This window comes from Mustela putorius, unplaced genomic scaffold (assembly GCF_011764305.1).
Source record: "Mustela putorius furo isolate JIRA1106 unplaced genomic scaffold, ASM1176430v1.1 tig00000129_pilon_pilon_pilon, whole genome shotgun sequence".
Lineage (NCBI taxonomy): Eukaryota > Metazoa > Chordata > Mammalia > Carnivora > Mustelidae > Mustela > Mustela putorius.
Window position 1 is genome coordinate 7,802,837 of NW_025421290.1, and position 27,986 is coordinate 7,830,822.

Below are 27,986 nucleotides of genomic sequence, written 5' to 3' on the forward strand. Positions count from 1 at the left end.
ATCTAGACATGAAAAGGGTAAGAATCAGTTAAGAGAGGTTTACCCCCCAAGGATGATAAATATGGAAGCAAAAGATCGAAATCTCTGTGCCATGTGTTTTCTAGGGAATATACTCTATTTCATAGCAAATTTAACTCTTCTCAGAAAAGCACAGATGATGCAGTCATTTGATAAAAACATAATGTTTGCCTATTAAATATGAAGAAACGTAGACTTAGAAGAATTTTTCTTTGAAGCCACATCTGATTTATAATTAGAAATGTGAAAGTCATCGAAAAGGTACTATTTCATAGAACTCTTCTTTTACCAAAAACACAGCTAAAGAGAGGTTTTAAGAAATTGCTAAAACTAACTTTACCAATTCTATAGTACCAAGCTAGTGCATTTAAAATACAAATCAACCAAAAATTCAATTATTTTAACACAAAAGAAGATGGTTTAATTATGCTTTCAACCTATTAACACAATAGACTTATTTCAAATACAGATGCCTTTGTCTAAAGCTTGGGGTTTTAATATTATTCAGACTTGCTATGTACAAATGATTCCTTATCCCAACTCCAGATAACAACATCCAAATGAACAAAACAAAAAGGAAAAAAAGAAGAGATCCCTCTAAACCCTCTGGTACCTTTGGATTCAAATCAAAAAAGCTGTAATACTTGAATCGGAGAAGGAGGGCCTCATTTTCCTTCACATCTTGTTCCATAAGAGATCTTGAGGAATCAAGCCACCTAGACAAATTAACAAGAGCAGTGGAACAACGCAAGAAAAAAATTAATAAAATATTTCGACCTCTAGTTGGGGAAAGAAATTCTTCAATGCATCTGTATTTTATCTTTTTAAGATCTATTTATTTATTGAGAGACAGAGCACATACACAAGCAGGGGGAGGGGCAGAGGACCAGGGGGAGAGCATCTCAAGCAGACTCGGCACTGAGCACAGTGTCCAACCAGGGGCTTGATCCCACAACTGAAGAGATCCTGACCCAAGCCAAACTCAAAACTCAGACACTTAACCAACTGAACCACACCCAGGTACCCCTCAATGTATCTCTATTTTAAAACTTACCCCTGGTTGATTTTCGCTTTGTCAAGAAGTGCCTGAGGCTTGAACATTTTCGCCAAAATTTCCGGTGATGTGATTGGCTGACTGACAGCAAGTATACCAGGGTTGCCTTCTGACAAAGCACTGTCACCGAACCAAGCAGAAGTTGGTGACAAGGGGCTTCCATCATGAGCATCGTAAGTGGGGGTCATTGTTTTACTATAAAGTCCTGGGCTTGAATATATACTTCCTAATAAATAATATAAAAAATGGGTAGTAAGTATGAATAAAGTACAGAATCTTGGTTTTCAAAAATACATGCTATATAAAGCAAATTGTGAAACAAAAGCTTCATTCTGGAAGGAAAGCTTTAGTACATTATTTTACCTCTCTTGAAAACATGTAAAATTAACTTTAACTCTATTTGTATAACATTAGAACATATAATAACAAGGTCAAAAGAATATAAGTTGGCAGAAATTCTGGGGGGGGAAATCAGTTCAAGGGAATTAGAAGATAAGTTAAGGATATAGCTGAAGCAGACAGACCAAGTTTTTGGTTTTAATTGTGGCAAGGCTCACCTTTCAGAGGGCCAATGTAAAGAACATCAGTGCCTATAGGAAAGGAGAGAAAGGAATTCAGAAGGTAAAGGAAAGGTAACAATAGAAGATAGAAACAAAAGAATGAAAAGGAAAAGGAAATGGAAAAAGAAAAAAAAAGGACTTTTCCTAATGTGCATCATAAACTTAAGTAAATATTTCAAGTGAACTTGAGTAAAGAATCTTAGAAACCGTAAACTAAGCTTTTTTTGTTCAATTCAAAAGAAAAAAGTTGTGCTCTAGTCAAATGTCCAGTGAAAGATACATCCACATTTATCACCCTTTGAAATCCATACCGTTTTAAGACAGCTCAATGTAACTGAATAAATGCACATAAGTTGAGAACAATTTTACATTGTTTTCTCAGTGAATAGCTAAACTGGTTCCAACAGATTTACAAATAAAGTATTAAAGCAAATGGGTAGATAAAATTTTGCTAACAAAGATATATCTTATAATTAAGCCCCTGAAGGGAGGGATATCTTCTCTTCCAATTCCCCAGTGTTCAACAGAGCTAGACATATAATAGAGGCACATAAATAAACACTTGTTGACTTAGTCAACTGAAAATACATCCCCCATCATTTAAACTACAAAAAATTGGTTTAAATTAAGACTTAGAAGTTCAGAATAATGTTAAGTAAAAGCACCTCCCCTAGAAGTCCTAACTCTGTTAATTGTATTTTGTCTTCAGTCATAATTTTTTTCTTTTCTTTTTTTTTTTTTAAAGATTTTATTTATTTATTTGACAGAGAGAGATCACAAGTAGGCAGAGAGGCAGGCAGAGAGAGAGGAAGGGAAGCAGGCTCCCTGCTGAGCAAAGAGCCCGATGTGGGACTTGATCCCAGGACCCTGAGATCAAGACCCGAGCCAAAGGCAGCGGCTTAACCCACTGAGCCACCCAGGCGCCCCTTCAGTCATAATTTTTAAAAAGAAAATGAGTAAATGGGCATCACACTGTTAACGGATGATGGGAAAAGAATGGCTGTTTCCCTTACCTAATTAAGGAATATGCTTAGGAATTTCCTTTTCACTCTAACAACCCCTTCCCCACCACCTCACTCAATGCAATGACAGAATATTAACCTATGAGAAAGTGGTGATAGTACTAGAGATTTTTGTAGTTGTCATGATCTAGTCTAGGAAGAAAACACAAAGTAAAAAACAACAAAACTTGCTAGCCACAGGGTATCTGATTTGATGTTCTTAGTATGTATCTTCCAGTGTTAGTAACTAAAGCAATACGCAGTATCTAACGTTGTTAAATAAGCAACAAAGAAAGCTGTTAGTTCAAAGAAAGGAAAATTAAGGAGTTGATCCCATTTATAATTGCACCCCAAACCACAAGATACCTAGGAATAAATCTAACCAAAGATGCAAAGAATCTATACTCAGAGAATACTCATGAAAGAAATCGAGGAAGACACAAAGAAATGGGAAAATGTTCCATGCTCATGGACTGGAAGAACAAATACTGTGGAAAATCTCTATGCTATTTAGAGCAATCCCTATCAAAATAATGCAATCCCTATCAAAATACCATCAACTTTTTTCACAGAAATGGAACAAATAATCCTAAATTTATATAGAACCAGAAAAGACCCCGAATAACCAGAAGAATGTTAAAAAGAACAACAAAGCTGGTGGCATCACAATTGCGGACTGCAAGCTCTATTACAAAGCTGTAATCATCAAGACATTATGGTACTGGTACAAAAACAGACACCTAGATCAATGGAACAGAATAGAGAGCCCAGAAATGGACCATCAAAATTCTGTGGTCAACTAATCTTTGACAAAGCAGGAAAGAATGTCCAATGGAAAAAAGTCTTTTCAACAAATGGTGTTGGAAAACTGGACAGCCAACATGCAGAAGAATGAAACTGGACCATTTCTTTACACCATGCACAAAAATAGACTCAAAATGGATGAAAGACCTCAATGTGAGACAGAAATCCATCAAAATCCTTGAGAAGAAAATAGGCAGCAATCTCTTCCTCGCAACAATTCCAAATCAAGAGAAGCAAGGGCAAAAATAAACTATAGGGACTTCATCAAAAAAGCTTTTGCGTAGCAAAGGGAACAGTAAACAAAACTACAAGACAGAATGGGAGAAGATATTAGCAAATGATATATCAGATAAAGGGCTACTATCCAAAATCTATAGAGAACTTACCAAATTCAATACCCAAAGAACAAACAGTCCAATCAAGAAATGGGCAGAAGACATGAACAGACCTTTCTGCAAAGATGACATCCACATAGTCAAAGACACAGTGCTCGCTATCACTCAGCATCAGGGAAATATATATCAAAGCCTCAATGAGATACCACCTCACATCAATGAGATACCACCTCACATCAGTCAGAATGGCTGAAATTAACAAGTCAGAAATGACATATGTTGACAAGGAAACAGAGAAAGAGGAATCCTCCTGCATTGTTTGTGGAAATGCAAGCTGGTGTAGCCACTCTGGAAAACAGTATGGAGGTTCCTCAAAAAGTTGAAAAGAGAGCTACCCTACAACAATCCAGCAACTGCACTACTGGGTATTTACCCTAAAGATACAAAGGTAGTGATCTGAAGGGATACCTGCACCCCAATGTTTATAGCAGCAGTGTCCACAATAGCCAAACTATGGAAAGAGTCTAGATGTCCATCAACAGATGAATGGATAAAGAAGATATGGTATACATATACAATGGAATATTATGCAGCCATCAAAAAATTGAAATTTTGCTATTTGCAAGGACGTGGATGGAACTAGAGGGTATTCTGCTAAGTGAAATAAGTCAATTAGAGAAAGACAACTATCATACGATCTCACTAATATGAGGGATTTGAGAAACAAGATCATAGGGAAGCGAAGGGAAAAATGAAACGGGGCGAAACCAGAGAGGGAGACAAACTGTAAGAGACTCTTGATCTCAGAAGACAAACTGAGGGTTGCTGGAGTGGAGAGTGGGTGAGAGAGATGGGGTGGCTGGGGGGTGGACACTGGGGAGGGTATGCGCTATGGTGAGCACTGTGGAGTGTGTTAAGATTGATGAATCACAGACCTGTACCCCTGAAACTATAATACATTATACGTTAAATAAATAAATAAATAGCTGTCAGTTCTCCTTTTTTAGCTTTAAAGGGTATTGTGATAGTCAGTGATATCCTTAAAAGCTAGAACTTTAAAATTACAAAGGCATTTTTGTGAAAGGGTTACTTGGGCACCCTGTAGTAATTAAAAGGGCTGAAAACATTACTCCAGCTCAGGTGGGCAAAGAAGAATCCTGCTATAGAGAGTACATATGTAAATGAGGGACAGAAAAACATTATCTTCTGGGCAAAATCTTCTCATTGTGTATTTCAAAGATCTAGCAAACAAGTCTTCTACTAGGAACGTCAGAATATTGAAATTTTGTTCCTAGTATGATGGACTATAATTACTACTCAGAATTAAATGCAGTTAGAACTGACAATTTTCTTTATGAAGTTTCTAAAACATATTCCCCTAAATTACACAACATTTAATAGAATCAGCTACCCGATCACTTCTCTGCCCTCTCAATTTCCTCTACTCTGTATATTCTACACTTCATTGTTTCTATTCTTATTTTGTTAGGTGCTCCACAGTAGTAACTTAGTGTTTCCAACAATCCTATTATTCTCATTTTAGAGAAGAAAACCAAGGGGTCTAAGTAAGTTGTCCAGTGCCAAAAGCTATTACATTTCAGAGCCAAGCTATAGATCAGCCATTCTGACTGAAGCTACTACACACACCACCTTCTGGGTACCATAACTTATTTAAGCCATTCCCGATTCGTGTGCATTCATTTGTTTAGAATTTTGTGGACTTCACTGCTGCTGCAAATACGCCTTCCACCAGGTATGTTTGTATGTATTTCCTAACGTACGTACTTCCACCGTATGCTGCAGCAAATGCCTTCCACCAGGTATGTTTGTATGTATTTCCTAATTCCAGCAGCACTGCTGGAACGGAGGGTGTGTACATTTTTCATTCCTTCCAAGTCTCAGTTCAGTGACAATCCCAACTACCTTGTATTCCTGGTTGCCAAATTTACAACATATTTAAAGTAGAAAGTAGGTACGATGAAGTAACATACAGGAGCTCGCTCAACTATACAGAACAATAACAAAAACTGTTAAGGAGGAGAAAGAGAATTCAACAAGTACTACAGTCTTGAACCACCTACTACAAATATTAAAAACCTCATGTAACTTTACAATCTGCCTGATAACCTGGATACTATAGTCTCATACATTCTTTTTTTAAAAGAGCGCTCAAGGGGCGCCTGGGTGGCTCAGAGGGCTAAAGCCTCTACCTTCGGCTCAGGTCATGATCCCAGGGTCCTGGGATCGAGCCCCGCATCAGGCTCTCTGCTCAGCAGGGAGCCTGCTTCCCTTCCTCTCTCTCTGCCTGCCTCTCGGCCTACTTGTGATCTCTGTCTGTAAAATAAATAAATAAACTCTTTTAAAAAATAAATAAATAAAAAATAAAAGAGTGCTCAAGTATTTAATACATTTCAGAAAATTTCCCACCAAAATATCACCTCATACCATACTTAATAAACAAATTTCAGGTGAATTAAAAATAATAAATGTTAATATTACAGATGAGTTAAAGTATATAAATATGAAATAATTATAGAAAAGTGTAAAAAGGAAATATAGAATAATTTTACTAATATTTGTGAAGATTTTCTTAACCAAGGATGAAGGCCCAAAACTATAAATAATGGATTTGACTACATAAAAACATAAAATTTTCATACAGTAAAAAAGACTACAAAATTAAAAACAAAATGCCAGTACAGGGAAAGTATCCAACTTATCAGAAGAGGAGTTTATTGCTAAAACATTGGAACTTTTTGAATGCTTAATTCACAAACTCAACTCCCCAAACTATAAAATAAATATACCCTGTTTGGAATTGTTTTGTCTTCCGAATTCCTGGAACATTACTTTCTATAATTTTCATTTAGCATTTATATAGTATAAACATACTTTATAAATAAAGTAACTGTTTTTCAATTAGCCTAAAAACTTCTTATGAGCTAGGATTGTCTTATTTTTTGGTATTTCCCAAGTCCAATCAGTACATGAGTAAGGGTATAAAAGTTACAAGGTATGAGCTGTTAGATGTTCCTAACCTTACTGTGCCATTTCAACCTTAAAAGGAGTATAATAACATAATCTGCAATGGGCTGTAGTGAGAATTAAGTGATTTCCACAAGTAAAATATGCTAAAGTGAATTTCCATGAGTATAATGTGTAAAATGGGTATACAGTAAGCTCTAAACTGTTTCCATTATCATCATTACCCCAGAATGTAAAAAACCAAGAACAAACTGAATTAGTTAAATTAGTTTACTTACTGACTGAGGAACCTATTTCCTAAGAAATGGATTTATAAATGTGTGGCTGAGACACATGGAAACTGTAACGTCCAGTCCCTGTGTATGCCCAGGACAAAATAACCATGTCATCTAATTAATCATCTAGCTACCCAAAAGACACTGCCTATGCTCCTGCTGGATGCCACATGCTAAGTCAGGTTCTGGTTAACAAAAATGTAAGAGATAGTTTCATCACGCCAGGACCGCACAATTTATTAGGTAAGAACATGCAATATAATGTAACACAGAGAAGTCTGGTGACTTAAGATAGAAGGATACCCAATTCAGGTTGGGGAGGTATTGGAAGGAAATGTGAGGAAGCTTCTTTAAGGGGCAAAACCTTGAAGGAAAAAGGTGAAAAGGGACCAGTATACACAAAGCAGAGATTTTAAGTAACCCACAGAAGTAATCATGTCTTAACTAAGTAATTGTGGTTTTCACAGAATACAGAAAAAAGGAACTAAATACTAAGAAAACTGCCCAATTTTTGCAATGCAAAAAACGGAGCCCAGTTAAAGTATTGATTGCCCCCTTCTGACTCTTCCTGAGCAGAGAACCAGCCTTCCTTTTTTACTGATGCAGCTATTAACACCTGACACAATGCTTTGTACATGACAGACCATAGTGGTGATTTCATGATGACTGAGGGGAAAAAGTGCTGAAAGAGAGTTTTTTAAAGTTGATCACTCTCTGGACCTATGTATACCATTTGTCAAAAAAACACAAACACAGAGACACATCCACGGTTAGGACACTATGCCTCTGCAAAGTCTTACCTGATCCAGGAGTAATAAGAGGCCCCTCTAATTCAAGGGCCTCATCTTCAGACTGGTCATCTAGCTTTTTCTTTTTTTTCTTAGTTGGATCTCTGGGTTTTTTCAAGAGAGAAAGTTCTTCAGGGTGTCTGATATCTGTTAAAATAAGAAGAAAGATTATTTTAGTAGCATAATGGAAAATTTAAGCACTTAACGTCTGGAAAATTCATCTATTAATCCATTCCAATGCAAGAATTCATAGTTTTCTTCTATATATGTATGTGTATGTGTTTGTTTTGCCAGACGTTAATGCCATGCAAAAGAATGAAGTATGGCACTTCTACAAATAATCTCCCGAAGTATTCAATACCATCTAATGAATGTAGTAGCCTTGAAGTAGAGAGAGAACAATCTGCTAGGGTACAGAGAGAAAATATTAGAACTCATTTATATATTTGTTTAACTAAAACCATAAAAAAGTTAAGATTTATATCTTAGCCACAGCAACTAAGCAAGAAAAAGAAATAAAAACATACCAATTAGAAAGGAAGAAGTAAAACCGTCACTATTTGCAGATGACATGATACGATATATAGAAACTTAACTACTCCCTTCAAATACCACTGGAACTAATAAACCAGTAAAACTCAGTGAAGTTGGAAGGTAAAAACAAATCACTATACAAAACCTGTTGTGTTCTTTTTGGGGCATGTGGGTGGCTCAGTCAGTTAAGCATCTGCCTTCGGCTCAGGTCATGATATCCCTATCCCCCACTCATGTTCTCTCTCGCTCTCTCTCAAAAAAATAAAATCTTAAAAAAAAAACCCACCTGTTATGTTTTTATACATAATAAACTATGCAAAACAGAAGTTGAGAAAACCAACCCCATTTACAGCTACATCAAAAAAGTAAAATACCCAGGAATACATTTTTTTAAACTTTTTTATTTAAGATTTTTCAAATTTATTTGACAGGGAGAGACGGCCAAAGAGGGAACACAAGCAGGGGGAGTGGGAAAGGGAGAAGCAGGCTCTCCACCAAGCAGGGAGCCTGATGCAGGGCTCGATCCCAGGACCCCAGAATCATGACCTGAGCCAAAGGTAGATGCTTAACGACTGAGCCACCCAAGGGCCCCTGTTTTTTTTAAACTGTTTTAAAAAGACTTATTTATTTATAAGAGAGAGAGAGCAAGAGAGAGCGCGCGCGTATACATGTGTGGGAGCATGAGCATGGGGAAGGGCAGAGGGGGGAGGAAGAAGGACAAGCAGACTCTGCGATGAGCACAGAGCCCATTGTGGGGCTGGATCTCAAGACCCTGAGATCATGACCTAAGCCAAAACCAAGAGTCAGATGTTCTACTGAGCTACCAAGGCACCCTTCTAAGAATAAATTTAACCGAGGAAGTAAAAGACCTGTACTGTACACTGAACACTATATGGAGTTGATGAAAAAAAAAAGACAAAAATAAATGAAAGATATTCTGTGTTTCCGGTTTGAAAGAACAAATATTAATAAAATGACCGTATTACCCAAAGCAATCTACAAATTTAATGCAATCCCTATTGAAATTCTAATAATTCGGGCACCTGGGTGGCTCAGTGGGTTAAGCCGCTGCCTTCGGCTCAGGTCATGATCTCAGGGTCCTGGGATTGAGTCCCGCATCGGGCTCTCTGCTCAGCAGGGAGCCTGCTTCCTCCTCTCTCTGCCTGCCTCTCTGCCTACTTGTGATCTCTCTCTCTCTGTCAAATAAGTAAATAAATAAATAATCTTTTTTAAAAAAAAAGAAGAAATTCTAATAATTCTAATGATATTTTTCACAGAACTAGAACAAATAATTCTAAAATTTGTATGGAACCAAAGAAGACCCTGAGCAGCCAAAACAATCCTGATAAAGAACAAAGTTGAAGGTATACACCGCTTGATTTTAAACTAAACTACAAAGCTGTAGTAATCAAAACTGTACAGTATTTGCAAAAAAACACATACAAATCAATGGAAGAGAATAAAGAGCCTGAGAGTTCACATATACCTATGTGGTCAATTTATGACAAAGGAGCTAAAAATATACAATGGGAAAAGGATGGTCTCCTCAGTAAATGATGCTGAGAAAACTGGAGAGATGTATTCAAAAGAATGAATCTGGATCATATACAAACTGACTCAAAATGAATTAAAGACTTGAATCTAAGACCTGAAAGCATAAAACCCCTAGAAGAAAACATGTGGTAAGTTCTTTGACATCAGTTTTAGACAAAAAAATTTTTTTTTGGATCTGATTCCAATGACAAGGGAAACAAAATAAACAAATAAGACCACATCGAACTAAAAAGCTTCTACACAGCAAAGAAAACCAACAGAATCAAAAGGCAACCCACTGAATAGAAGGTATGTGCAAATCATATAACCAGTAACAGGTTAATATCCAAAATAAGTAAACAATTCATAGAACTCAGTAACAGGAAAGTAAACAATCCAATTAGAGGATCTGAAGACATTTTCCCAAAGAAGACACAAAGAAGGCCAACAAACACATGAAGACGGTTCCAAATCACTAATCACCGGGGAAATGCAAATCAAAACCACAATGAAATTATCATCTTACACCTGTCAGAATGACTATTATAAAAAAAATAGTGTTAGAATATGGAGAAAAGGGATATCTTTTTTTTTTAAGGTTTTATTTAAACCTTTAAATAAAGGTTTAAATAACCTCAGAGAGAGAGAGAGTGTGAGCAAGCAAGTGCACAATTAGGCAGAGCAGAAGGCAAAGGAAGAAGGAGAAGCAGGCTTTCCGCTGAGCAGGGAGCCCGATGTGGGGTTCTGGGATCACGACCTGAGCTGAAGGTAGACACTTAACAACTGAGCCACCCAGGCTCCCCAGAAAAGGGAAATTATGTGCACTGTTTAGCAATGTAAACTGGTGCATCCACTATGGAAAACAGTATGGAGATCGCTCAAAAACTTAAAACTAGAACTAAGATTATGATCTAACAGTTCCATTACTGGACATCTATCCAAAGGTAACAAAAACACTAATCCAAAAAGGCATATGTTTGTTGAAGCATTATTTGCAATAGCCAAGATACGGAAGCAACCTCAGGATGCCCTGATAGATGAATGGATAAAGAAGATGGAGTGTGCGCCTGGGTGACTCAGTGGGTTAAGCCTTGGCCTTCGGCTCAGGTCATGATCCCAGGGTGCTGGGATCCACCCCGCATCGGGCTCTCTGCTCAGCAGGGAGCCTGCTTCCTCTCTCTGCCTGCCTCTCTGCCTGCTTGTGATTTCTCTGTCCAATAAATAAATAAAATCTTAAAAAAAAAAGAGATGTAGTGTGTACACACACACACACACACACACACACACACACACACTATTCAGCCACAAAAAAAGAATGAATTCTTGCCATCCGCAGCAACATGGATGGACCCAGAGAATATAATGCTAAGTGAAATGAGTCAGAGAAAGACAAGTACCACAATTTTATTTGTGGAATGTTTAAAAAAAACAAAAACAAAAACAAAAACAAAAACATGAGGCATAGATACACAGAACAAACTGGTGTTCGCAAGCAGAGAAGGGAGTTGTGAGGAGGCAGGTGCAATGGTTAGAGGGGGATCAAGAAGTACAAGTTCCGGGGCACCTGGGTGGCTCAGTGAGTTAAAGCCTCTGCCTTTGGCTCAGGTCTCGATCCCAGGATCCTGGGATCAAGCCCCACATTGGGCTCTCTGCTCAGTGGGGAGCCTGCTTCCTCCTCTCTCTGCCTGCCTCTCTGCCTACTTGTAATCTCTGTCTGTCCCCCCCCCCAAAAAAAAATCTGTTAAAAAAAAAAGAAACCAGCAAATGTTTAAAAAAAGAAAAGAAGAAGAAGAAGAAGAAGAAGAAGAAGAAGTAGTACAAGTTCCGCATGCCTGGGTGGCTCTGCCTTTGGCTAAGGTCATGATTCCAGGGACCTGGGATGGAGTTCCACACAGGGCTTCCTTGCTTTTCCCTCTGCCTGTGGCTCCCCCTACTTGTGCGCATGCACACGTTCTCTGTGTCTGACAAAAACCTTACAAAAAAATTTTTTTTAAGTAAAAGTTCCCAGTTACAAAATAGATAAGCCACAGGGATGTGATATGCAGCCATGGGGAATATAGTCAATAATACTGTATTAATTCTGTATGGTGACAGACAGTAAGCAGAATGAATATGGTGGTCATTTTGCAATGTATATTAAGTATTGATTCACTATGCTATACACTTTATACTATTATATGTCATTTATACCTCAATTTTTTTAAAAAAGCTTTAGACTATTCGGTATCCCTCATTCAACCTGTATGTTGTAAGTTACACATGATACATGAAGTAAATGTAAGTACTTTCATAACATTATCAAATCTCCCAAGTTTTAATTGATTCAATCTCTTCTGTTTTATATAAAATGACAAGTTTCTGTGTTTATCTTAATCATTTACATATGGAGAATCTGGTAAGAGGCAAAAATGTTAAGTAAAAGTAACAAAAAGAATGAACAATGACCTATATGAATAGCTATATAACATATTTAAATTACATACCATGTCCATGGATTGCAATAATTGTTAAGAAGTCAGTTTTTCCCTAAATTGAGCTAAAGATTCAATAGAATCCAAGTTAAAATTCCAGCTTGCTCTTTTATACAAGATGACAAGCTGATTGTAAAATTCATGTGGAATGAAAACAAACCTAGAATAGTCCAAGCAATTTTTTAAAAGACGGCTGAAGTTGGAGGACTTAGACTACTTGACATCACGTATATAGCTATAGCAATCGAGACAGTGCAATTAGGGGTGCCTGAGTGGCTCAGGTCATGATCTCAGGGTCCTGGGATCGAGCCCCACCTCGGGCTCTCTGCTCAGCAAGGAGCCTGGTTCCCCTCTCTCTGTCTGCCTCCCTACTTGTGATCTCTGTCTGACAAATAAATAAATAAAATCTTAAGAAAAAAGTGCAATTATTAGCTAAATGGTAAGACATATATATATGACAGAGGACCTAGAAGCAGACCCAAATATAGGTGGTCAATTATTCTGGACAAAGGTGCCATGGCAATTCAAGAGGAAAGGAAAATCTTACCAATAAATGGTGCTAAATGAGAGATTCATAGATTTTTTAAAAACACATTAGCTCTTATGTAACATAATATACAAAAAATAATTCTAAATGGATCATAGACCTAAAAGAAAGTATAAGTAGACAAAGATTTTTTACATAAAACACACTCCACAAAAAAACTATCCTTTATTAAAAAACAAATTAACAGGGACGCCTGGCTTAGTGGGTTAAGCATCAGGGAAATGCAAGTTAAAACTATGAGAAAGTATTACATACTCAGAGTAGCCAACATCAGTAGGACTGATAACAGCTGATGTTGGTGAGGACGTGGAGGAGGAAATGGAACTCTCATACCCAGCCAGTGGAAATGGGAAATGAGACAGTTTTTGAAAAGTTTGGCAGTTTCTTATAAAGTTAAACATACAACTTCACCATTGTACTTCTACTTAATTTACTCAAGAAAATGAACAGCACCTAAGTAAAGAGCGTTACTCACAGAAGCCAAAACTAGAAATAACCCAAACTGATAAACCAAATGTGGTATTTTCATATCAGTGGAATACTAATCATGATGGAACACAAGTCATCAGTAAATAGAAACTGATACATACAATAACGTGAATTTATCACAAAGTCATTACGTTAAGTGGAATTAGAAAAGCATATTAAAAAAATAAAATAGAAAAAGAAAAGCGTATACACTATATAATTCTGTTCAAAAATTCCAGAAAATGACAAATCTGTAGTGTTCTGTAGTGACAGAACAAATAAATATGGTTGTCTGACTAAAGTTTGAGGGCTGAAAATTACTAGATCAGAGGGAGTTTTACAAGGAGCAGTTTGTGTCTTCAGAAGCTCACAGTTTCCCCTAGATTCAATCTAGTATTACAAACGCAGGAAACTTTTTGTTTGTAGAGGACCTGAAAGCAGGACGGAGCAGACTGCTGTAGAGCTGCTGAGACCCGTTCTGAGGCTGAAGCACACAGTCAAACCAGCTGCAATTCAGATCACACAGCTCCACTACTTAGTAACTGGGAGTCTGGACAAGCTACTCTGCATGCCAGCGTCTGAGTTTTCTCATCTGTAAAATGAGAATAATAGTACCTCAGGAGTTTGTTGTGAGAATTAAATGATTAATATGGGTACTGTTCTCTAAACAAGGCCTGGCATGTAATAAGTACTCCATTAAGTACTAGGTATTAATGTTTTTCTCTAATTAAAAAAATATGTGATTATGGTATAAATTTAGAAACTACAAAAGTATAAATAGTTAAGTCATTTAAAACCCATTCTTGAAAAATGGAATACGGCTATGTAAATAAGGGATTATGTTAATAGATGTACAAATAGATGTACTGGGGGGGCAACTAAGTGGCTCAGTGGCTCACTGGGTTAAGCCTCTGCCTTTGGCTCAGGTCATGGTCTCAGGGTTCTGGGATAGAGCCCTGCATGGGAGCCGGCTTCCCCCTCTACCTCTGCCTGCCTCTCTGCCTACTTGTGATCTCTGTCAAATAAATAAATAAAATCTTTAAAAAATAAATAAAATTCTGTGTAAATATAGCATAATTTAACCATTCTTCTAATACTGAACCCATTATAATGATTTTACAAACATCCATCCATGCACATATTTTTCCACATTTCATTTCTTCAAGAATTCACTGGAGTGGAATTACTAGATCAAAGGTCATAATAATTTTTAGACAAAAGTGGAGCAAGTTGGGCACATGTGTTTTTTAAAGCTTCACTTACTTGAAAAACAGTATGTTTATTTTCTTTAATTTACATTTCTTTATTTACTAGTGATGTACATCTCAAAAGTTTTTAGACATTCATATTTCCTTCACTAATTTTTCTATTGGGTTTCTTCTTCTTTTTTTTTTTCTTATTAGGTTTCAAGTCAAAGTTAATTTTCACGCAGAGTGCATGGTAGCAATCACTGCAAACCACACTTGAGTTTCTTTTAAAAAAAAAAAAAAATTATCTTAGGGGCAGCTGGGTGGCTAGTCTGTTAAGCATCTTCCTTGGGTTCAGGTCGTGATCCCAGGGTCCTGGGATGGAAGCCCTGTGCCTGTCTCCCCACTCAGCAAGCAGTCTGCTTCTCCCTCCCCCTCTGCCCTTCCCCCTACTCATGCTCTTCCTCTCTTGAATCTGTCTCTTGAATACAATCTTCTTTTAAAAACCTATTTTATGTACACCTCAGCCCACGTTTAAAAAATAAGTCCAAAAAACCTTTTAATAACCGTATTTTTTTTTCTGTTTTTCTGTTGGTTATTTGAATTTTACCACTATGAACACTCCGGTACAAGTCAGTTTTTTGTTTTGTCCCGTATTCTACAGGCTATTTTCTGGGGAATGTTTTTCTGAAATGCAAAAATGGAATTACCAGAAAAACTGTCCTGAAGAGACATGTTAACAGAGGACAGGTGATATAACTGCTCTTTAATTATTAATAAATTTGAGGTATGTATATTTTAAGTACTAAGCAGCAGAAATCGCGTTAGAAATAAAATTCTTGCTCCTTAAATGGTCACTTTCTTAAAAAGCTTCCAGGGATGTCTGATTTTTTTTAAAAAAAAATTTTAAAAGATTTATATATTTATCTGAGAGAGAGAGAGAAAACGAGCGGGGGGAGGGGTGCAGCAGAGGGAGACCAGGAGAAAATCCTAGGCAGACTCCACGGTAAACCCAGAGCCCAATGCAGGGCTCAATCCCAGAACCCTGAGATCATGACCTGAGCCAAAATCAATAGCTGGACACTTAACCAACTAAGACACCCAGGCACCCCTTGATTTCTTTTTAAAGTTAAAAATAGTATAGCCTATTCTTTAACTAAAGTTCCCTAATTAAATCAAAGATTCTCTTCATTCTTGTATATTCTAGGTAAAAAGAAGTTAATCAACTTATCCTCAAATGTAATTTTTGAAGTTTAATTCATTAGGATTAACTGCTTTATGTAGATTAACGAAGTGTATTTTTTTGACCCATATTTAATTAGTAGAAGTGAGCCATTATTTCCCAGTGTACTTTTTTTTTTTTTTTAAAGAAATTATTTATTTATTTGACAGAGAGATGGGGGGAAGCAGGCTCCTTGCTGAACAGAGAGCCCAATGCGGGGTCGATCCCAGGACCCTGAGATCATGACCTGAGCCGAAAGCAGAGGCTTAACCACTCAGCTACCCAGGCACCCCTTTCCCAGTGTACTTTAAAAATAAACAAGATTTAACATTCTAAGAGACCTAATCACTTATGAGTTAAACTTTCAATGCTCAGTATACCCTGGCCTTTAAATGCCAATTACTACCAGGTTGGGAGATCCAAAAGGCATTATAAAATCCCAAGCTTTTGAATAATCACTACTTCAGTATCAAGTGTCAGGTAGGGTGGTGGTAGTAGTCTATCTCTCCTCTGTTCAAACTATAGCATGTACTGGTACAGGGTGAAAAATCTAAACAAATATAAAAGGACATATAATGAATCACGCCTGAGATATAGGACATGCTTCTATCACAGTTCATCATAGGCAGGTTTAGTGGGAGAGGGGAAAGAAAGCATGTTTAATTTGAAAATCCATCCCAAATGTTTCTGGCATGTCCCTTCTGCTTGAGAATCACTATACTACATGATTCATCCTTTTGAGATTTTTGTTCCTCGGTCATTTCCTGTCCAGCTCACAAACCAGCTATTAATGTTATTACAAGAATGGATATTGCTATGTGTAACTAGCTTTTGGGTCAGTCATAAGCATATAAAAAAGTTCTTAACCATAAGTGTCCAAGAGAATTGCTTGTGAAGTTAAAAATACTACTAAAAATAAATACTTCAGTCATACCCCCATATACTCTGACTCAGGGCTTCCAGCAGCTTGTTTTTATAAAAGCTCTAGTGATGGATGTTAACTAGATTTACTGTAGTGAACATTTCATAATGTATACATATATAAAATCATTATTTTATATACCTGAAACTAATATGTCAATTATATCTCAAAAAAAAAAAAAAAGCTTCATAGGTAATTCTGATTCCAACTTCTTATTGATAACTAGTAGCTTAAGGAAAGGGTAAGGGGCGTGGGGCGAGGGGAAGAACGACATCTTATTTCTCAAATGATAGGCAGTTCTACATTGGAACAGGGTAGCCACTGACTATACATGAAGCCCGTGAATAAGTTTTCATTTTATTACAACCAAAAAGTAAAGTAAACCTACACCTCCACAAAAGACACTGATTATTTCATTCATACAGGAATTTAGGACTTATTTACTTACTGTGTTTTGTATCAAGAAAGAATTACACGGTGAATTTAGAAATCTGAATCAAATATAAAAGTGGGCCTGGTGAAGAGCAAAAATAATTAAAATTTATACTTAACTAAAATACACCTGGGCAACTATTTTTAAATGGATTTACCAAAATGCAGTGCTGTTTTTCATTCATACTAAATTTTATACTTCCTCTCTGTCAAATAAATAAAATATATTTTTTTAAAGATTTTATTTATTTATTTGACACAGAGAGAGAGAGCAAAAGTAGGCAGAGAGGCAGGCAGAGAGAGAGAGAGGAGGAAGCAGGCCCTCTGCTGAGCAGAGAGCCCGATGCGGGACTCAATCCCAGGACCCTGAGCCAAAGGCAGAGGCTTAACCCACTGAGCCATCCAGGCGCCCCTAAATAAAATATTTTTAAAAATAAATAAATTCTGTCTAGAGAATTTCTTATTAAACATGTACACTGAACTTGTGCATTTATTTTCAATCCTCCCCAGAATGATACTAAATAAAGAAAAGAAAAAAAAAATAGGAGAAAATATCACATTAAAAAAAGGCAGAAAAATTTTGGGAGACAGAAGCCAGATTGGGAGAGTAGTAAATGACTTAACAAGAGAAAAATAAAATCAAGGTGTTTGCAAAAGGAAATACCAATGGGAAACACACTGACTCATAGTGCCAAACATCAAGCATGACCAAGCACTGAAAATTGACAAAACAAAACAAAACAAAAACAAATCCTGTCCCATACTGGATTAAACCCATCCCTTAGATGCATGCCCTTTAGGATCTCTTAGAGGACAATCTGAACAGGCCTAGGGAACAATCTTTTAGATACAGACATTTGATAAAGCTCACTTAATGTCTAAATACCCCAGAGAAGGATGACAAGTTAATATCATTTAATGTAGGACTTCCTATTGGTATTTGTAATGCCCCATTATTAAATATATGAACAGACAGACAGTGACTGACAGACATTTGAGAAAGGACTCTATGGCAGGGCTATAGTTCCAGAGGTAACACCTTAAAATTTCTGTCCCTGATTATACAATTATACACTAATCTAGGGACTGCTGTGAAAAGACTTTGCAAATGGAATTAAAGCTACTAAGGATGTGATTTAAGGTAGATCTCTCTCCCCTGACTCTCTTCATGGGTCCAATGTAATCATATGAGGCCTGCCAAACAGAAGACAGGAGAGGTCAGTATAGGAAAGATGAGACAGAAGGAGAGGTTAGACAGATGTGAAGAGTAGGAAGGACTAGACTTGCTGCTGCTGTTTTTGAAGATGGAGGAAGGAATTTGGGAGGCCTCTAGAAACTAAGAATGACCTCTGGTAGACAAGCTAGGAGAAACCCTGGTCCTACAGCCATATGCAATCAAATTCTACTATGAAGAATTCTTTCTCAGAGCCTTCAGAAGGAATACAGCCTTGCTGACACCTTACTTTCAGCTCTGTAAGACTAACTAGAACACCCATCTGAGCCACACTGTGCCCACTTTTAAACTACATGAACAGTGACATAACAAATTTGTGTTGTTTTAAGCTGCTAAATTTATGGTAAAATCTGCTATGGCAGCAATGGAATGAACGCACAGAGTTTCTAACATGAAAAAGAAAAACGACGTGGGGAGCCAGCAATACTACAAGAAACAGAAGAACAAAAAACAAAACCTTCTTAAATACAATTCTCAGAAAGATGATGACATCTATGACAGATGAATAGGATGTTATAAAGAATAACCAGAGATTAACAAAGAGATCTTTGGAGATACAGTGGAAACAGCTCTAAGGAATGCCTGGCTCAGTTGGTAAAGCACATGACTCTTGATCTTGGGTTCTAAGTTCAAGACCCACACTGGGTGTGGAGATTACTTAGAAACTTTTTTTTTTAAAAAAAAACCTTAAACAAAGCAAAACAAAACAAAACAAAACAGGGGCGCCTGGGCTCAGGTCATGATCCCAGTGTCCTGGGATCGAGCCCTGCATCAGGCTCCCTAGCCTGCTTCCCCTCCTCGCCCTCTCTGTCTGCCTCTCTGCCTGCTTGTGTGATCTCTCTGTGTCAAATAAATAAATAAAATAAAAAATCTTTAAAAAAAAATCTTTAAATTAAACAAAACAAAAACAGTTCTTGGGCCACCTGGGTGGCTCAGTTGTTGGGCATCTTGCCTTCAACTCAGGTCACGATTCCAGTGTCCTAGGATCAAGCCCCATGTGGTTGTATCATCAGGCTCCCTGCTGATCAGGGAGCTTCTCCTCGCTTCCCCCTCACCAGTTCTCCCCTACTTGTGTTCCCTGTCTTTCTCTGTCAAATAAATAAAATCTTAAAAAAAAAAAAAAGTTCTAAGAGGGAAATATACAGTATTATATAGGCCTACATCAAGGAACAAAAAAGGTCAAAGGAACAAGTTAATCTCATACATAAAGGAACTAGAAAAAGAATGAAGCCCAAGGTAAATACAAAGGGGAAAATAATAAAAGTTAGAGCAGAAATAACTGACATAGAGACCAAAAAAACCAAAACAGAACAAAGATAAAAGAAATGAAGAGGTAGTTCTATGAAAAGACAAACAAAATTGATAAACACTTAGAAAGACTCATCACAAAAAAAAAAAAAAAAAAAAAAGAGAGAGAGAGAGAAAGGACCCAAATAAAGGAAATCAGAAACGAAAGAGAAGTAAAAACTGACCTCACGGAAATAAAGGATTCAAGAGAATACTATGAAAAATGATATATCAACAAACTGAACAACCTAGAAAAAAGCAAATTTCTAGAAAAATATTATCTTCTAAAACTGAATCAGGAATAGAAAATCTGAGCAGACTACTCATAACTAAATAGGTAATCAAAAACTTACCAAAGTCCAGGACCAGATGGATTCATGAGTGAATTCTATATTTAGAGTTCACACCTATTTTCCTCCAAGTATTCCAAAAAAACAGAGAAAGGAAAGGTTCCAAACATGTATCATGAGACCAGCATTATCCAGCTACAAAAACCAGAAAAAGATACAACAAAAAGAAGAAAACTACAAACTAACATCTCTGATGAATGGATGCAAAAATCCTGAAGAAAATCTTAGTAAATCACTTTCAACAATACATTAAAAACATCATTCACCACAATCAAGTGGGATTTATTCTGGGATGCAAGGATGGTTCAACATTCACAAATCAACATGATACACCTTATCAACAAAATGAAGGATAAAAGTTACATAATCATTTCAATTGATGCAGAAAAAACATTTGATAAAATTCAACACCGATTCCTGAAAGATTCTCAAAAAAGTGGGTGTAGACAGAACATACCCCAACATAATAAAGGCCAACTATGAAAAACCCATAACTAATAGTATACTCGGTGGTAAAAAACTGAGAGCTTTGCTTCTAAGATCAGGAACAAGATATTCAACATAGTACTGCAAGTACTAGAAACAACAATCACAAATAAGAGGCATCCATATTGGTAAAGAAAAAGTTAAACTGTCACTATTTGCAGATGACATGATTCTATAAATAAAAAATCCTAATGACTTTGCCAAATAACTACTAGAAGCAGATAGTAAAATTACAGGATATAAAATAACCAGATTCAGTAGCATTTCTATATACTAGTAACAAAGTAACAGAAAGAGAAACAATGGACAGTTATTAAGAAAACTCTGCTTATAATTGCACCAAAAAGAACAAAATACCCAAGAATAAACTTATGAGGAAAAAGACCCGTACTATAAAACAGATGAAAGAAACTGAAGACACAAACAAATGGAAAGATATTCCATGCTCATGGATTAGAAGTTATACTGCTAAAATGCCCATACTACCCAAAGCAAACTACGGATTCAATGCAATCTCTATCAAAACACCAACATCATTTCCACAAAAATGGGACAAATAATACTAAAATTTTTATTTAACTACAAAAGACCCTGAATAGCCAAAGCAATCTTGAGAAAGGAAAACAAAGCTAAAGGAATCACAATTCCTCAGTTCAAAATATACTATTATAAAGCTCTAGTAATCAAAACATAAAGATAGCATAAAAATGGCATAAAAATAGAGGCATTGGCATAAAAATAGATGCACTGATTAATGGAACAAATAGAGCTCAGAAATAAACCCATGCTTATATGGTCAATTAATTTTGACAATGGAAGCAAAAAAATATAAACAAAAATAAATGTATATGGAAAAGACAGTCCCTTCAATAAATGGGCCAGGAAAACTGGACAGCTACATGAAAAAAATAATGAAACTGGATTACTTTCTAACACCGTATACAAAAATGAACTCAAAATGGATTAAAGACTTAAACATAAGACCTGAAACCATAAAAACTCTAGAAGAGATCACAGGCATTCTCTAACAGTGACCATAGCAACATTTTTCTATGTCTCCTGAGGCAAGGGAGACAAAAGCAAAAATAAACTAAGACTATACCATAATAAAAAGAAACTGCATAGCAAAGAAAACCATCAACAAAAGGCCACCTACAGAATGGAAGAAGATATTTGCAAATGATATATCCAATAAGGGGTTAATATCCAATATATATAAAGAACTCATACAACTCAACATCAAAAAACAATCCAATTAAAAAATGGGCAGAGAACCCTAACAGATATTTTCCCAAAATTCAGATAGCCAAAGACACATGGAAAGATGCTCAATACCACTAATTTCAGGGAAATGAAAATCAAAATCACAGTGAGATACCACCTAACATCTGGTCAGAACAGCTAAAATCAAAAAGACAAATAAGTGTTAGCAAGGCTGTGGAGAACAAGGAATCCTCGTGTACTTTTGGTCGGAATGTAAATCAGTACACCCATTACAGAAATCAGTATGGCGTTTCCTTAAAAAATAACAGAACTACCATATGATCCAGTAATTCCACTACTGGGTACTTACCCAAAGAAAATGAAAACATAAATTCAAAAAGATACATGCACCACTGTTTATTAGGAGCATTATTTACAATAGCCAAGATATGGAAGCAATCGGTTTCCAGTGATAGATGAATGGATAGGAAATGTGGAGTGTGCATGGGTGCACACATATACAAATGTTATGCAGCCATAAAAAGGAAGAAATCTTCTATTTGCAATAACATGGATGGACCTAGAGGGTACTATGCTCAGTGAAATGAGACTGAGAAAGACAAAAACTATATAATATCACTCATATGTGGAATCTAAAAAGAAAAAAAAAAAGAATTAACAAAAGGCAGAATCCGATCTATAAATACAAAGAACTGATGGTTGTTGGAGGTGAGGGGTTTGGGGGGGATGGGCAAAACGGGTGAAATGGAGTAGGAGATACAGGCTTCCAGTTATGTGGATGAATACTAAGTCGTGGGAATAAAAGGCAGTGTAGAAATATAGTCAATGATAATGAAATAGCATGTATGGTAACATATGGTAGCTACTCTTGTGGTGATCACAACATGATGTATAAACTTGTTATATCTCTAAGTTGTACACCTGAAACTAATGTAATATTGTATCGACTATAATAATAATTAAAAAAAAGATCTTGGATATTAACAATGGGGAGAGGGGGTCTTTTTTTTTTTTTTTAAGATTTTATTTATTTGAGAAGGAGAGAGAGAATGAGCAGGGGGAGGGGCAGAGGGAGAAGCAGGCTCTCTGTTGAGCAGGGAGTCCACCATGAGACTCAATCCCAGGACCCTGGGATCATGATCTGAACCAAAGGCAGATGCCTAACTGGCTGAACCACCTAGGCACTCCCCTCCAATCCCCCTTTTTGAAGAATTTATTTATGTATTAAAGAGAGAGAGAAAGAAGGGTCCTTTTTCTTCAATTTCTTTTTTTCTTTTTGGTTGAGGTTTGAATTTATATAAAATCCACAAATATCAAATGTATGCATCAATACTTGGGTAACAAACCTCCAGATAAAAATACAGAACGATGGAAATTTACATTTGATAACCACAATAAAAAAATCCAATGGAGTAATACATTAAGTCAGGTAAAAGGACCAATCCAACCACAACATCTGACTAATTACTAGTTATGGAGAGAACAGAGAAAACAGAAGGGAAGAATTAGGGCATATTACCATGAAATTTCAACATGGTAGGGAAAAGAAAAGATCCTGAAACTAATTTTCAAAGGAAAAAAGCAGCCTACAAAAGGATGAAAACAAAATTAACAACACTATCAGGGGGCGCCTGGGTGGCTCAGTCATTGAGCCTCTGCCTTTGGCTTGGGTCCTGATCCCAGAGTCCTGGGATTGAACCCCACACCAGGCTCTCTGCTCAGCGGGAGGCCTGCTTCTCCCTCCCCCACTCCCTCTGCTTGGTTCCCTATGTCTTCGTCAAATAAATAAAATCTTAAAAAAAAAAATAAAAAAAAACCACAACACTATCAGGACTATTCATAGCAATGCTGGAAGCAAAAACACTATGTAACAATGACTTCCCAATTTTGAGGAAAAATAATTTTCAACCCAACAATTCTATCAAAGGACAAAATGGTAACACCTCAAAAATTTCTATCTCATTCACCTTTTTCCTACTATGCTGATGAAGGATCTAGTCCACCAAAATAAGTGAGCAAATCAATACTGGAAAATGCAAGGATCAAATAGGAGACAGGAGAAGATATTTTGCTTAGACAATAATGAAGGGCTGTCCTGGAGCTACAACTATACAGCTTAGCCTAGAAAGCATCCACTTCAGACTGGAGCAGGAGGATGGAGGGGCTTCAGACTGTCTAGGAATACAAAAAGGGGGCAGGGAGGAGATTACTGCAGAGAATGCAGAAGAATCAGCCCTGGATATAGGTTGAAAACTAAGTAAATGATAAACAATTATGCATATGAGATGATAAAGTATAAATCTTGGTTCACCAAGTAAAAAGATAAACTTTATTGAAATAATGTAAACAATAATTATTTAGTCAAATATTTTAATAATTATAAGAAGAGGGAAAAGAAACATTTGGGTAAAAAGCAATGAGCACATATCTAAAACTAATAAATAAAAGTACATTATTTGGAATTCTGGAAATAAAAGTCAAACAAAATAGTGGGAAATGGAACTAATGTGATTAAGAGCTGGGGAGAAAGAGGGCAGAAAAGTGGTTTTTTAATGTTTTAGGTCCCTCTTTTTTTCAAGTTTTAAATTCCAGTTACTTAACATGAGGTGTAATAGTTTCAGGTGTAGAATTTAGAGATTCATCACTTACATACAACACCCAGTGCTCGTCACAAGTGCCCTCCTTGATCCCATCACCTATTTAACTCCCCCCACACCCTATGTCATAAGCTGCACTCCCTTTTTAAAGATCTGTTTATTTAATAGAGAGAGTACATGAGAGCAAGGTGGGAGGAGAGGGGCAGAGGCAGGAGAGAGAGAATCTCAAGCAGATTCCCCACTGAACATGGAGCCCGATGCAGGGCTCGATTCCACAACCCTGAGATCATGGCCAAAATCAAGAGGTGGGCATTTAACCAACTGAGCCACTCAGGCACCACCCCGTCTTTTTAAAAGATTTTATTTATCTGAGGGACACCTGGGTGGCTCAGTTAAGCATCTGCCTGTGGTCATGATCTAAGACTGGGGATTGAGCCCCAGATTGTGCATCCTGTTCAGCAGGGAGCCTGCTTCTCTCTCTCCCTCTGCTGCTTCCCCTGCTTGTGCTCTCTGTCAGGTAAATAAATAAAACCTTTAAAAAAAAAAAAAAACAACCAAAAAAGAAAGATTTTATTTGAGAGAGAGCATGCACAAGTGGGGGTGGAGGAAGGGGAGAGGGACAAGCAGACTCCTGCTGAGTATGGACCTCCCCACCCCCACCGCAGGGCTTGATCCTGGGATCCCGAGATCTTGACCTGAGCCAAAGAAGTTAGATGCTCAACCAACTAAGCCACCCAGGTGCCCCTGTCATAAGCCCTTTTAACTCTGCATCTGCTGCTCTGATTTTTAAAAAATTCAAAATCTTGGTGCTTAGGTGCTTACTCTATAAAGTATGTATTGTAAGGAACAAGATGAATAGAAGAAGCTGCTGAACAGTCTAGGGGAGAGATGGTAGTGATGTGGTCTATTACAGTAGTGGGGATGGCAGATACAGAAAGATGTGCAAAGATTTAAGATCTGTCCAAGAGCCAAAATAACACTTCTAGGTGATGAGATGAGATGAGTAGGTGAGAAAGACAGTGGTGCTAAGGATGAATGACGCCCAAGTTTCTGGTATGTTTATCTGGGATAGTGGTGTTTTTTACTACTGTGGAGACTTCTGAGGGTCAGTGTGGAGAAGTACAGAGATTTCAGAAGGAATAGCATTAGCTCAGTTCTGAACATACTTAAAATTTCTGTGGGAGGAAATTGTTATTAAATACAATGAGCAAATGATGGCTTTCTAGAGAGGTATAATGCTGGAAGAAAATAAAAAATGAAAGGTCTCAAATAAAATGGGAGTAAAAGGAACTTTATTTACCCTCCTGCTTTATTTAAACAGTAAGGAGGGGGAAAATCACTTTTCAGACATTAGACAACAAGGAGCACAGGACAGAAGAGAAAAAACAAAACAACACAAAACAAAACCAGGATGAGTCCTTGCAGTACACCAGCTCGCTCCTTAGCAGTAATTCAGGGCAGGGAAGGGGCACACATAGTCAGAAATTCAGGGAGGCCAAGACACATAATTTGTGAGTCAGAATACTAAAGAAAAGGGAAAACCAGGGAGAGAACACTGAAGAGCTGCTGTTACCCACTGAAGTCTGTCTGAATACTGATCTGTGTATTTATATGGGGGAAAGGCCTCCTGAAACACAGGGTATTGAAAAGAATCCTCAGAAGAGGTCCAGAGCTAATGGTGGCTCTGGACCTACCCTAAATAAGGTTAAAAGTATCAAAAGGGCCCAAATGATTCCAAGTAATTTAACTTTTTTTAAAAAAAGATTTTATTTATTTATTTGACAGAGAGAGAGATCACAAGTAGGAAGAGAGGCAGGGAGAGAGAGGGGGAGGCAGGCTCCCAGCTGAGCAGAGAGCCCAATGCAGGGCTCGCTCCTAGGACCCTGAAACCATGACCTGAGTCAAAGGAAGAGGCCTAACTCACTGAGCCACCCAGGCGCCCCAGTAGTTTAACTATTGACTCCCCCTCTCAAAAAAGAAAGCAAGCCAACACTACTTAAAAGGAATACAAAAAGATACCCAGCCACCAAAATATACAATTTTGGCATTTGATCAAACATTATCAGATATAAAAGAGGCAGGAAAATACAACCCGTTACCAACATTAAGGGGAAAAAATAAAGTAACTATCTATGATGATAGAATCAGTAATCAAAGATATTAAAACAGCTATCAGAAATATATTCTATAATAGAGGAAAGCATAAACATAATGAGAAAAATGAAAGATTTCTAGATTTTTTTTAAGATTTTTTTTTTTTTTTTATTTGACAGAGAGAAATCACAAGTAGATGGAGAGGCAGGCAGAGAAAGAGAGAGAGAGGGAAGCAGGCTCCCTGCTGAGCAGAGAGCCCGATGCGGGACTTGATCCCAGGACCCTGAGATCACGACCCGAGCCGAAGGCAGCGGCTTAACCCACTGAGCCACCCAGGAGCCCCGATTTCTAGATTTTTTTTAAGGCCAAAATCAAACTTCTGGTCATGAAAATACATATGAAATGAAAACTACACTGGATGAGGTTGACAGCAGATTAGCAAGGTATCAGTGAACATGAAGATAAAAATGGGCACTATCCAAAATGAAAATACAGAGAATGAAGACTCGGAAAAAAGGAATAAACAATAATAATCACCCTAAAATACATGAAACTAGAGGATGGGAAACAAAGGATGGGAGTTGTGGGAACGGACACTAAAAATTATTTGAAGAACTGATAAACTATCCACGTTTGGGGCACCCTGGGTGGCTAAGTCCGTTAAGCATCCAACTCTTGATCTCAGCGTCGTGAGTTTCAAGCACCATGTCAGGCTCCAATTGGATATGATGCCTACTAAAAAAATAAAAATAAAAAAATAAAAAAAAGAAAGAAAGAAACATTAAACTATCCAAGTTTGATGAAAACCATAAACCCATAGATCTAAGAAATGCAATGAACCTAGAATAAAACAAACCTAAAGAAAATTATGCCAGGACCATAAAATTAAATTGCTAAAAAAAACAACAACAACAACAAAAAAAAAAACAAAAAAAAAACTGAGTAAGAATAAATTCCTGAAAGACTAACAGAGAAAGCACACAGAAGAAAAAATAAAATAATAATAAAAGACTTCTCAGAAATTACATGAACAAGAAGACAACAGAAAGACATGTGAAAATTACTGGAGGGGAACAAATTTAGGATTTTTTACCCAGCTGCAATATCTTATAAAAATAAAGACAAAAATCAAGACTTCTGTAGACAAAGAAAAGGTGAAAAGTATCACCAGCAGACCTGAACTATAATTGGGTTATATAAAGTTTTTCAGATAGAAGAAAAAGGATACCAAATGAAAAGTATTCTCAAAGACCATTAAAAAATGGTAAATGTGTGAGCAATTAAAAAGACCACTTTTCTGGGGCACACATCCAACTCTTGGTTTTGGCTCAGGTCATGAGACTGAGCCTCAAGTCAGGCTTTGCACTCAGCATGGAGTCAATCTGAGATTCTTTCCCTCTTTCTCTGCCCCTCCCCTTCTGCTTGCACATGCACACATTCTGTCAAATAAAATCTTTAAAAAAATTTCCTTACTTTCTACTACTTTGAAAAGACAATTATTGCTTCACAGGAAAAGAACAATATATGGTGACTTTCACAATATGTGGAAGTAAAATATATGATAGTACCAAAAAGGAA

At 37.0% G+C, this 27,986-nt stretch overlaps 1 protein-coding gene across 6 annotated transcripts in view; it reads right to left on the reverse strand.

Moving 5' to 3' along the window:
- The window catches only part of FERMT2 (FERM domain containing kindlin 2), a 90,292-nt gene that overhangs the window by 20,115 nt on the left and 42,191 nt on the right, over positions 1–27,986 (reverse strand). For 3 of the 6 annotated variants that reach the window (XM_004738803.3, XM_004738802.3, XM_013056286.2), the window contains exons 4-7: positions 7,833–7,967; positions 1,630–1,662; positions 1,073–1,298; positions 632–734 (exon numbers count right to left, since the gene is read on the reverse strand). In XM_004738803.3, the coding sequence (XP_004738860.1) occupies positions 632–734; positions 1,073–1,298; positions 1,630–1,662; positions 7,833–7,967 (497 nt within the window). The remainder of the gene's footprint in view (positions 1–631; positions 735–1,072; positions 1,299–1,629; positions 1,663–7,832; positions 7,968–27,986) is intronic. The other 3 variants (XM_004738805.3, XM_004738804.3, XM_013056277.2) reach the window with 1 other exon arrangement.